Source organism: Eublepharis macularius, chromosome 5 (assembly GCF_028583425.1).
Source record: "Eublepharis macularius isolate TG4126 chromosome 5, MPM_Emac_v1.0, whole genome shotgun sequence".
NCBI lineage: Eukaryota > Metazoa > Chordata > Lepidosauria > Squamata > Eublepharidae > Eublepharis > Eublepharis macularius.
Genome location: NC_072794.1, coordinates 164,519,679 through 164,532,786, shown reverse-complemented (window position 1 = coordinate 164,532,786; position 13,108 = coordinate 164,519,679). Strand labels below are relative to the sequence as shown.

Sequence of the window (13,108 nt, the reverse complement as noted above, 5' to 3'; positions counted from 1 at the left end):
CACTCTCTTCCCATCACCATTAGCAGCCACACCCCTACCACACTAAAGGGCTGTTTATGGATGCAACATCATAACCCCCTTCCTCATATGCCATAAGCATATGGCACGACCTGGTCCTGGGCGGATGCCAACATGACAGGAACATGGAAAAGTCCCAGAAAGCTGAGTCAGGTGGCTAGCTGGCTGAGGCCCCCCCATGCCCCAGAAAGTGACGCATACCTAAGAACAAGGAGGCCTCCCAAGAACTCCTGGGCTAATCCCATCAATGCCCTGCTCCTCTTCCTCAACCCACCTACCCTCATCAGAGCCATTCAGCAAACCTGATCGCTTTCCCGGTCTATCAGTTGCTGGGTCATCAAGTCCCATTCATACCTTTACTGCAGGTAGAGCTACTGATCCTCTCCTAGACTTATTGTCCCAAACTCCGGACAATCCATCAAGCCTTTGTCTCTGTTGCAAAGACGTCATTTTGCCCCAGGACACGATTTGTCCTATAATTAGAGCCACCAAGGCACGGCTTCACACTATCAAATATTGGTTGAGACTCCATTTTAATTCTGATCCCTGTAGTTATACATATCATTTATTATCTGAATTTGCCAACTCTAGTTGGTGAGCCTGCACTGAAGCTAAAATAAGTTCCTTGAGCTTATCTATAGAATCTTTATCCCTGCTATCTGAGTCTGAGGCCTTCTCAAAAATAAAATCCAGTCTTTTGGGATTAGAGTTACAAACTCTCTATAGTTCTGCTAATAGAACTTGTTCTCCCCTAAACTTGGGGATTGTCCCTAATGTAAGCTTCCCAGCAGTATACCTTTACCAGCTCCTGGCTCCCAATTTACGCAAAGCCTTTTTTCTGGCCAGATTTAATGTTCTTCCTTCAGCCATTTTATCTGGCAGATTTCATGGGATTCCTTATTATAGCAGGTGTTGTCCTTGTTTGATGGGCTGTGTTGAAACTGTCTCCCATGTTCTTCTCCGGTGCCCTTTTTATCTGGCGCCACGCTGGGATCTTCTATATCCTATATTAGCTCAACTTTCAGAGTTTTCTGATGATTTTAAGGTTCAGTTTCTGCTTGACAACCCAGATGGGGAAATAACTGAAATAGTAGCAAAGTTTCTCTACAGTGCCGTGGCTATACGCCCTGACAAGAAATATTCTGTACTGGTTTTGCTGCACTGTTGCCCTGTTCCTACCTGTAATTTTAATCTCATTCTGTATGGACTCGTTTCTGTATTTAATATCTTATATTTTATATATGCCAATAAAGGCTTGCTTGCTTGCTTGCCTATAATTAGACTCCCCAGCCATGTCCTCTGTGTGCGGGTTCTGGATCCAAACAGCCTCCCTCAAGTTTGCTTGAGCCCCCTCCTCTCACTGTGAAATGCTGGCCGTTTTATTTATCTATTTATTTCAAATCTCTATTCGGCCCTCCCTGCGAGCGGGCTCAGGGCGGATAACAACATATTAAAATACAAAATACAATAAAAACAACATATTAAAATACAATAAAATCCATACACATTTAAAACAGGATGGTGGACAGCCTTCACAGGGAGGGTTAAGATTTTATGCACCCCTTTTTTCAGGCTGGCGGAGGCCCAGCCTCAGCCGTATGCCTGGCGGAACAACTCTGTCTTGCAGACCTGGCGGAAGGATAGTGGGTCCTGCCAGGCCCTGATTTCAGCAGACAGAGTGTTCCACCAGGTGGGAGCCAGGGCCGAAAAGGCTAGGTGGGCCTCCTTGGGGCCAGGGACCACCAACAGCTGTTTGTCCCCTGATCGGAGTGTCCTCCGGGGAATATATGGGGAGATATACCATAAGCATATGGCATGACCTGGTCCTGGGCTGTTGCTTCCACGGACCTTCCCCCTTCTTTAGGATTGTCAATTATCACCCTATCCCAATTACTCTCTCCCATCTTCCTCTGTTTTCTTAGCTAGCCTCGTATATGTGCTGTGTGTGTTTTGTGCTTGTCTGATTGCCTTTTATTTCTCTTTAAATAAAGAAACCTTTCCAGTTGAACATCTGCCTGTTTTATTTGAGCATTCTCTACGGGAATACTCCCCGTAAACTTTGATGGAGATTCCCAGTTATCCCCTCTCTCTGCATCTCCTTTAAAGCTAATTCCCCCAATTAATTGAGGAGACCTCCTATTTGGGTAACATCACACCAGAGTCCCAGTTGGAAATGGGGATGCTGTGTACCGGACAACTGATTTTTTTTAAAAAAAATGTTGGGAGCGCTGATCTGGGAACTCCCTGAATCTTGGCATTTTTTGTCCATAGTGGCGAACAAATCACAAGTGTAGGAATGTCAATTTCCATCCATTTCGACCTGTGTATCACTTCCATTTCTGAAAATGCCCTGTAGCAGTCCACCTCTGGCAGCCTTGGACTGTTTATCTCACTCCCAGACAGCTAAATCTAGTCCCTTTGAGTTGGCTTTGTGCTATTTTCTCTCAACTAAATAAGCAAGGAATCTGCTAGCATTTGCTAATATCTCTCCCCTGGCTGCAAGGGGCTGGTACGAAGCAGACCCGCAAACAAAGGCATATTTTTGCATGCCAGTGTAAGGAGACTTCTACCACTATCCCAACATACATCCCACCTACCTATACTGAGTTGAAAAGGTCTTTTGATAGTTTTAAAGGGCATTAACCAAGGCTGCCCTGACCTGGATAGCCCAGGTAGGCCTGATCTCGTCAGATCTCAAAAGCTAAGCAGGGTCAGCCTTGGTTAGTAATTGGATGGGAGACCTCCAACGAAGACCAGGGTTGCAGAAGCAGCCAATGGCAAACCACCTCTGTTAGTCTCTTGCCTTGAAAACCCCACCAGGGGTCGCCATAAGTCAGCTATGACTTGAGGGCACTCTCTACCACCGCTAAAGAGCATTAAACAGATTCATGGAGGCGATGACTTCCAGGGCTATTAGCCAGAACAGTTAAATGGAACCTCCATGTTCAGAGGTGTAATCACCTTTGAACAGCCAGTGAAAAGAGTGGAGGAAGGCAGCTATCTTCATGTCTTCACTATGGTTATCCTGGAGGCATCTGGGTGCTAACCACCAGAAACAGAATGCTGGACAAAATGGACCTTTGGTGGATTCAGGGCCGGCACGTCCATGGAGGTGGTGCCGGCAGCTCCCTTGAGTGCTGACTAGGGGCAGGGGGTTGCGCTGTGGAGCTGGTGGCAGCAGTGCTGGTGACTGAGCGGGAGAGCTGAGAAGCTGCTCGCATGTTGCCCCAGCTGCCTGCCGTGCCCGGCCTGCAGCTGAGCTGCTGCAGCCTCCCAGCCCTCCCACTCAGCTGTCCCACGCTGCTGCCACCACCACCACACGCTCCCGGCCAGGTGCAGCACCTGAGGGCCAGGCAGCCGGGGTGGCACATAGAGCAACTGAGCAGGAGGGCTGGGAGGATGCATGTGCGCCGCCCTGGCCACCTGCCGCACCTGGCCTGCAGCTGCTGTGCCTGGCCAAAAGCACATGTTGGCAGTGGCAGCATGGGGCAACTGAGTGGGCAACCTCCTAGCTCTCCCATTCAGTTGCTCCATGCTGCTGCCGCTGCCGCCAGCACACAGCTGAGGACCAGCTAGGCGTGGCAGGCAGCCGGGGCAGTGCGGGACAACTGAGTGGGAAGGCTAGGAGGCCACCCACGCCCCATCCTAGCTGCCTGCCACGCCAATGGGGCGACTGGCTAACAGCCAGAAACCCGGGCACCAGCCTGAGTAGATGGCCCTAGGTTCTAGTATCAGCTTCTCCCTTTCCTCTCTGACCACACCAAGAATAATATTATCATGTCTCCCATTGCTCCTAGCAAACTGGCTTCTTCATTTTATTTCCTGTTTTATATACATTTTCCTATCCTCCCTTTTCCAAACCGTAGTCTATAAGATGCCGGTTTTATCTTAAACTAAAGGAGTTGTTTATTCACCAAGAAACACAGCAAGGACAATGACTCAGTGCCTGTTTATTAAAATTAATTATGAATGATGAAAGGGAGCTCATTTTTCCTCCCATTTTGATGCCCGTTCTGTCGACTGCATCGTGGATGGTTAAATGAGCTGTTTTGTACAAAATCTAAGTACTTTGGCACACATCAGCTATCCACCTTTTGCAGGAAATCCCTTGCTAAATCTTGACTCATCCTTTGAGCCAGGGAATCAGGAATCGGGAAGAGCCGCTCATACAAATCATAGATAGGCGAGGAAGAATCAAAGGCTCTTGGGTGAAGAGAACTAAAGTGCTCTCCATTTAAATGAGTTGAGCAAAAAAAAGCGACTCCTTCAAAAACAAAGCATTGCATTTATTTGCTTCTGAAAATGTCCCAGGCAGTGGGGCCAAGCCAGAATCTGAGATGAAGAAAGCCTTTGATGGGAAAATCAAAGATGCCCCTGGAAAGCAAGGATGATTATGAGGATGTCCTCTTGCATCAATCTAGAGGAGTTAGCTGTGTTAGTCTGTAGCTGCACAATAGTAAAGAGGCCCGTAGAACCTTTAAGACTAACCAACTTTATTGTAGCATAAGCTTTCAAGAACCACAGCTCTTTTTGTCAGATGCATGGAAGATATGCATCTGATGAAGAGAGTTGTGGTTCTTGAAAGGCTTATGCTACAATAAAATTGGTTAGTCTTAAAGGTGCTACGGGACTCTTTACTCTTGCACAAAAGCCTTTCTGAGCATCTCCTTGGCATGTTATCATGTCGGCATGTTTTTTAGTAATATAGCACTGCCAGTATACATGGTGCTTGGTCTCTGGCTGCAAGGAGCTTGCAATCCAAAGGAAGATCCTGGGGACAGACCATCTCAAAAAGGAGTATCTAGAAATGGATTCATATGCAGGGCCGGATTGATGGGGGGTGGGGGGATAGTCTGCCCTCGGTACCGCCAAAGAGGGGGCACCAGGTGCAGCTGCCAGTTGTCAGGAGCATGCCGGAACTGGCAGCAGCAGTGCAGGCGGCTGAGTGGAGGGCTGGGAGGCTGCCCGCCTGCCCCAGCCGCTGGCTGGCCGCATGCGCATGCAGGATAGGAATCACACAGCAAGCCGGCCGCCCCATCAGCAGGGCAGGCAAATGGTGTGGGTGGCCTCCCAGCCCTCCACTCAGCCGCCCGCGCAGCCACCGCCAGCTCCGTGGTTCACCATGCACCGGGGTGGCCAGCTTGCTTCGCAGGCGTCATGCTTCCATGCCCTGCGAGATGATGTCACGGAAGTGATATCATCACACAGTGCCGGGACCGTGCGTGGGCTGTGCACCCGAGTGGAGCAAAAGCAGGACTCGGGTTGCCCTGGGCGCTGGCAACCCTAGATCCGGCCCTGTTCATATGGCCCTGATTCTGCAACACTTTCCACAATTGCTGCTCTCCTTTTGGGAGGCATCATGGTATGAGAATGGCTGCAATCTCGTACATTTCCATATGCCTGTAAATAGGAGAAAGGCACTTGTCATCTCAGAATCTTGTAAAGTCATTCTCCTTATAGTGGCAAAAAACAGAGGGTTCCCTACATGCGGATGGAGGAGATTTATCCTCCAAGCGATATCTAAGCAGACCTTCCTTTGAGGTAACCCTACTAAGGTTCAGATAGACCAAATGAAGAACACACATCTCAGACCACCCCTAAAATGAAAATGCAGGTTCAGGCAGCCTCAGTTCGCCTTAGGTCCCTGCAAGGAAGGGAGAGGAGGATTAACCATTTAACTTCCACTGTTCAAAACCTGACCAAACTCACTTCTTTTTATTAGTATTTTAAAGGGGGAAATGCATATCTTTCAAGGATACATTTAAAACAGTAGTAGAGCAGGGAAGTCAGGTTTGAATAGTGAAACTGTGGTGAGGTTGAAAAATTAAATTCACTCTTCTTTTCCTGTTGAGGCAGAAGTTCAAATTTCTGAATGAGACATCTGACATATGAAGAACATGTGCCAGGAGATGCGTTAGTCAGGAAGAGTAGTTTAAAAAGACAGATCTGGTGGCAGGGCAAAGGCTTTGCTATACACTGGAGCTGTGTGAAGGGGCTGGGAAATGCCAGAAGGGAAACTTCAGTCCATTATAACCACTCCAGATCCAAGCCCAGCTCTGGAAGGCAGCTCCAGCCCATTTCCTTTCCTCACTTCGCCTTCTGGTTGTGACCTCCACAGTTTTAGATGGGAGAGGTTAAATTAACAGAGGCTTTGGGGATCAGAAGATGAAATTGACAAACCTTCTGAGGAGCGATCGCCACTAGCTCTGTCTTTTTAAACTACGCTTCCCCACTAACATTGCGTCTCCCTACACTTGACGAACACATGCTGAGGCATCTCGTGTAGAGAAGCTCCGAGATGTCTACTATGTTCCCTGCCCCCAACTCTGACCTTCAGCATGGAGATTATTAGAGCTGATCCAAATGACAGGGAAACTTCTAGTCAAAGCCTTTACATTCCTACATATCATGCCTCCCTACTTTTGGCAATGATTTGGCTTAGCGGGGTGTTGAAATTGGCACTCTGCAGTTCTTCCGATCCAGCTACTACACCACACTTCGCTCTGGTTTTCAGGAATCTCATACTGTAGTGACATTTACACAGAAGTGTTTGGGGGAGCAATCAGTGGGAGGGCTTCTAGTGTCCCTTCCCCACTGGCAGACCTCCTGAGGACACCTGGGTTTTTTGGCCACTGTGTGACACAGAGTGTTGGACTGGATGGGCCATTGGCCTGATCCAACATGGCTTCTCTTACATTCTTAAGTACTTCAGAGTGTTGAAAGTACTCGCATTGCTTGTTATATAACCCTTTCAACCCTGAAAATGAGGTCAGCGCTATTACTCCTAGACTGGGGCCATTTCCACACAGCCAGTTGTTCCTGCCCTTGTCCTGCTTATTATGTGTGTTTTGCTGAGTCACTCTGCAAACAGCCTCCACACACACTCCCCCAAAGCGCTTACTTTGCGTTTTGTGGTTGCAGACAGCCTCAGCAGTTCCTACAAAAAGCGGGTTTGGAGGGGAGGCCGGGCGCTTTTGTCATCGTCGCCCACCTCCCTTTCAAATGCTTTTCTTTGCTCTGCACATGTGCGATCGCATGCTGAGTGCTTCAGGGGAGGAGCTGGATGGCAATCGGAGGATTCCTCTGAGCGCTTCAATCATTCACAGGCCCAAGAATGAAGGGAAAGCGCTCTGTCAAGCCATGGCAAAAGACCTGCAAAAATGTGGTCGCAGAAGAAACGCCTAAAAAATAGTTGGAAAAACACTCTGCAACCGTTTTGAAAATAGAGACTTCTGGAGTCAAGGGGACAAGCCGCCAGCGTTCAGTGAGTGGGCTGTCTCTTGAAGGGTGTGTGGAAACAGGCTTGAGAGAGAGATGGAGTTTAAAGATGATAGCTTGTCTAAGGTCATCTGCTAAGATCATATCGAGAGCCAGTTTGGTGTAGTGGTTAAGAGCGCAGGACTCTAATCTGGAGAGCCGGGTTTGATTCCCCGCTCCTTCGCTTGAAGCCAGCTGGGTGACCTTGGGTCAGTCACAGCTCTTTAAAGCTCTCTCAGCCCCAACCACCTCACAGGGCGCTTTGTTGTGGGGATAACAATGACATACTTTGTAAACCGCTCTGAGTGGGCATTAAGTTGTCCTGAAGGGCGGTATATAAATCGAATGTTATTATTATAATGTTATTATTATAAAAGATTTGACCCAAGGACTCTCTGATCTGCCAAAGACTGACTCTTTGGTCAGTCACCTACAGTTATCACTGCTAGACCTTAGTTCCACAAGAGCAAAGGCTGCACTGCTTATTTCTTTTTGCACTGCAATTGGAGCAAAACTTGCTGCTGCAAAATGAGTGTTCCCCCCCAGCTCCCTCCTGCTACCCCATTCCCCAAGTCAATCTGAGAGGTGGCAAAAACATCGATGCCGTAACATGCCCCAGATTGTTCCTGATTTGCAGCTAAATCCATTTTTGCCTTTGTTTCATTTCTCTGCCAAACACCTTTGCCATCACCAAGAAAGCTGGAAAACCCATTTCAGCAGCATCTGTATCTTACAATTTGCTCCCCAACAGATTTTTTACCGCCTAGTTTGTTCAACATTTGCTACGGATCTTTCTTCCAAATGTCTTTTATAACCAGTCATTTGAAGAGACACCCTTGACTATCTCACTTACGTTAATAAAGCATTTTAAAAGGGGGTATTTAATTGAAAGGGATTCTGAAATACGTTTGCAGCCTTCCCTTTCCGCCAAAGGCATAGAAATAAATATCCCCCTGCTGCATAATACCAGACATTTGTTGCAAATAACTCTACACCTTGTGGATTTCCATTTCTTTCACCTTGAGAAACTGGGCAAAAATATCTTTTGTGACTTCAAGTTGCAGTAAAATTTTACTGAGCCCTGAAAAAAACTTATTTCAAAATCCAGCAAACAAACCCCTGGCACCGGATTTTGAAGGAACTATTTGAGGGGGGGGGGGGGTTGTTGTTTGTTTTTACGCCATTCCAGGAAGATTATACAACAAGGCTGATTTTTATAGCAGAAAGGAAACCACAGAGACCTTACCATCACTTTTGAAGGGGACAGATCCTCTTGAGGTGGGCAATCTGGCCAAAGCAGAGGCTAGCAAAATTCAAACAGACATGAGGAATGATGCAGATATTAAAACTAAACCCCATTAAACCCCATATTCCAAAAGGGAAACTAGATCATCAATGAAAATGTACACCAAGGACAGCCCGATAAATATCTGCAGATACTTAATCCCCATTCTTCAGGTTGTGCTGTACCCCCGTTCTCATTCCTCCACAAGTATCCTTTCACATCTACCACCTGCTGTGTACAACAGTACTTTAAATTTGCTGAATAATTATCCAGCATATCTTGGGCACAATTCTTGTTCTCTGACTCTCTAGGCCTCGTTACTGGAATCTCATGTCCTATCTTATCTTGGGTACAATTCATGTTCTCTATCTAAGAGAACAAAGCAATAAAATGAAATGAAATGTACACTGGGATAGAATCAAAAGGGATGAGTCAGCCACTGAAAGACAGTCTATACATGAGTTCCTGACCACTACCATGCAAGGATGAAAAACAAACACGAGGTGAGACAAAGAACTCAAGTGCAGAATCCCACAAAAATCACCTTGCAGCATTTTGGACAGAATGAAACTTCTAGACAGTCTTCAAGCCCAGCCCCATGTGAAGCATATTACAGTAGTCAGGCTGAGAGGCTACCTGCTCATTTACGACAGTGTCTAGTCCTTACTGATGTTCCCATGCCATATATGTTGTAGTGTGTTTAACATTAAATGTGTCCAGCTGTGGACCAGTACAGAAAGGGATGGAACACATTTATTCATAGAATTATAAAATAATAGGGTTGGATAGCCTCTCAGTCTAGCCTATTGAACAGGGGTGCTGTGAGGTGAAAGCAGGCTACCCCAATCACTTTGGAAGAACTCTGGGATAAAACTGTGGGGAAGCGCTTCAATCTGTCCACTACATTTTATCACACACTTTCCCCAAGGAAACGAGAGCAGCATACTGTCAGGTTCTGATTGTGTTTAAGCCAAAGAGACTCCATTTTAACTTTGTCAGTGTATCAAGTGTGCTTCTTGCAGGTGGGAAGACTGCTGCTGAGAGCCTAGCAGAGGGAGACAGCTTGTTATCATCTGCATACCTCCGCCTTCCTGCCGCCCTTGAGAAACTTTCATTTTCTCACCCTCAGGCCGTTTGTTTTGAGAACTAAGGGGGAGGATGGGGCCTGAGGGGAAATGCATATTCTGTACCTCTTCCTTTGCTTGGCATTCGTAACAATTCTACAGTTCAGCTAAGATCTATGTATCTTGGAATGTGTACTCCATTTGTTGTCAATCTTCAGTAAAGCCTTTTGAAATCAATGGACTTTTGTCTTATCGCAAGAGGTGGGCTAAGTTGCAACTTTTGGTAAGCCACAGTCTGACACATACACGGATGGCTCTTTCCTCCTCACAACAACCCTATGAAATAGGTTAGCCTGAGAAAGTTTTTAAAAAGATGTAAAGAAGAAAAAAAAAGCAATTTGCTGATTTTCCTACCTGTCTGGCCAGTGGTAGATATGGGGTCACTCTCTCCTGTGGCATAGACTGCAGAAACTGTCACCGTGTATACTGTACCAGGGAGGAGTGAATGAAGTGTGACCGTCCGGCTTTTACCTGAAAGCATTATCTATAGGGGAAGAAAGTTATAACTTTTACAGCCTAGCTAAATATTCTATGAGGTAGCTCAAGCTGAGAGAATGAGGCTGACCTAGGACTTCCCACCAGCCTTTTTTTTTTTTTAGAAAATTTTTATTAGGTGAGAATATTAATATACAACTTTCAAATAGCATCTCATTATCCTTTCCCCCCCTTTCCCTCCCCCCCCTTTTCCAAGACTTCCAACAGCTTTCCAACCCTATAGCCTAATCTATTCCCAATCTGTCCCCTTTTTCTGTAACTCCTTATCTCATGTTTACTTACTCTTTTTTTCAACTAAGCCCTATCTATTAACTTCAAAAATATTGTTACAAACTTAAAATCTATTATCTATTACTTTATATTAGCTCCACATATATTTAAATTTAAACTAACTGTTGGATAAAATATCTACTTTAGTAATTCTAACAATATCTATTAACTCTAAGTCCACTTACATTTGGGCTAACAATTAGCTAATACTTCACTTCATATGGTAAAGACTCTATCTCTTCTAATAACAAATCCATTCTAATAATTTTCAAATTGCCATAATTCCCCCTTTACGTCCCATTTCTTTTCTAAATATGTTTTCAATCTTACCCAGTCCGTAAAAAATTCCGCTGGATTCTGATCTCTCAGCTTCCTTGTCATTTTTTTCTATTTTCCACCAGCCTTTTATCAGAGTGTTGGTAGGGTTGCCATCTCCAGGTTGGGACATTTTATGAGATTTGGTGGGTGGAGGTCTGGGGAGGACACTGTAAAGTCCCCTTTCGGCTGTGGGTTCCCAGGTTTGAGTACTCACTCTAGCACTCGTCCTCAGGTGCATTCAGCAGAGACGAGATGGCTCAACTCATCAGCCGTTTATTTGCAAGAAGGCAACCAATAACTTCCGCTAACATACGAAACTGGAAATTGAAACAGGTGCGCCACCCGATAGGACCCAACTAAATCATACAGATATTAGCGGAGGAGCAGACTGTTCCATTACATACATATATACAATAAATATACCACGGGCACCGTTTAGGAAGGTGATCGCAGCAGGGTATAAAGCCATATGGCCCACCCTCCAAATTAGCCATTTTCTCCAAGGGAAATGATCACTGTAGTCTGGAGAGCAGTTGTAACTCCAGGAGATCTCCAGGTCCCACCTGGAGGTTGGCAACCCTAAGTGTGGGGATTTGAACTCAAATCTCTGAGATCCTAGTCCAACCACTACCCTATGAGTTCTGATTTTAAAATTGAAAACGACTTTACTATCTCTTTCGTGTCAACTCTCCAAACTATTTGATGTACCTCATTCATCCTTTAGGATGATGATGATGATAACAACATTCAATTTATATACTGCCCTTCAAGACAACAATGCCCACTCAGAGAAGTTTACTAAGTACTTATTATTATCCCCAAAACAATCACCCTGTGAGGTGAGTGGGGCTGAGAGAGCTCCAAGAAGCTGTGACTGACCCAAGGTCACCCAGCTGGCTTCGAGTGGAGGAGTGGGGAATCAAACCGGGTTCTCCAGATGAGAGTCCCACACTCTAGGGGTGCACACATCAAAAGTGTTTGGATCGATTTCAGATCTGGGTTTGGGGATGGCATACTTTTTGTTATCCCAAATTTTCAGGATTCTCATTATTTGGGGTTTTTTTTCCTGGTATTTTCAGGTTCTGAAAATTCAGGACCATTTTAGCAATTACCCCTTCCTCTGCCCCAAGGTAGCAGGAGCAGGAAGAGAAGGATAGGAAGTTGGCCTTGCTGTCTCATGGAATCTCCCTCCTTTTAAGTTTTAAAGGGCCATTATTTTCTATGGGAAGGCCTAGCCTCCAAAATCACAGGCCAAGTCTTCCCCTGTAGAAAATAATGGTCCTTTAAAACTTAAAGGGATTGCAGCAGAATAACAGTTGGTTGGGTAGACCTGGACTCCCAGGCTGGGTGTGCCACCGATATGAAAAAAAAGATTATTTCTGATGGGCAGTAGAAGTTAGTCTACCTACAGGAAATAATGGGGTCATTATTTCTGTGGGCAGACCTGGCCTTTCTATCACCCAAAGAAAATGAATGAAATCCTGCCCTCAAATCATAGTTGACTCATGGCGACCCCTGGTGGGGTTTTCATGGCAAGAGACTAACAGAGGTGGCTTGCCATTGCCTGCCTCTGCAGCACTGGTCTTCCTCGAAGGTCTCTCATCCAATTCCTAACCAAGGCCAACCCTGCTTAGCTTCTGAGATCTGACGAGATCAGGCTCACCTGGGCTATCCAGGTCAGGGCTCTAAATGAAATCCTGCCCTCAAGTCATAGCTGACATATGATGACCCCCCCCCAAGGTGGGATTTTAATGGCAAGAGACTATCAGAGGTGGTTTGCCATTGCCTGCCTCTACAACCCTGGTCTTTGTTGGAGGTCTCCCATTCAATTACAAACAAAGGCCGACCCTGCTTAGCTTCTGAGATCCAATAAGATGAGGCTCTCCTGGACTATCCAGGTTATACCAGGACTATCCAGAGGCTACCCAAAGGAAAATAAAGGCTCCATTATTTCCCATGAGTGGTAGATCTAGTCTGAGAGACAGACATTTAAAGGGAGATATCCACCAAACAGCTGTTTTGCAGACCAGCTTCCTCTTCCACTGTCTTAGCCATTGAAATCCAAAAACCATCCAAAATTCCATGAAATACATTTTATTACTCATAGAATTTAGGAGTGTTTGGGATCATTTTGGATATCCCAGAGCTGACCTGAAACAGCAAATTTCCAGTTTATTTTCGGTTTGGGTATACCCAAGTACACACCCCTAACAGAGAGCCAATGATCTTCACAGATAAACAGAAATTCAAACCCGGTGCCCCTCAATCCAACTCCACTGCCATGCATTAGTTCCCGATAAAACATCCACCAAGAGAAGCTCTTGTAGATTTTCCATTTGCA

The 13,108-nt window shown here is 45.9% G+C and overlaps 1 protein-coding gene across 1 annotated transcript in view; it reads right to left on the bottom strand.

Annotated features, from left to right (window-relative positions):
* The window catches only part of COL20A1 (collagen type XX alpha 1 chain), a 156,038-nt gene that overhangs the window by 84,559 nt on the left and 58,371 nt on the right, over nt 1-13,108 (bottom strand). The window contains exons 19-20 of the mRNA XM_054980462.1: nt 10,039-10,168; nt 8,522-8,578 (exon numbers count right to left, since the gene is read on the bottom strand). Coding sequence (XP_054836437.1) covers nt 8,522-8,578; nt 10,039-10,168 — 187 coding nt within the window. The remainder of the gene's footprint in view (nt 1-8,521; nt 8,579-10,038; nt 10,169-13,108) is intronic.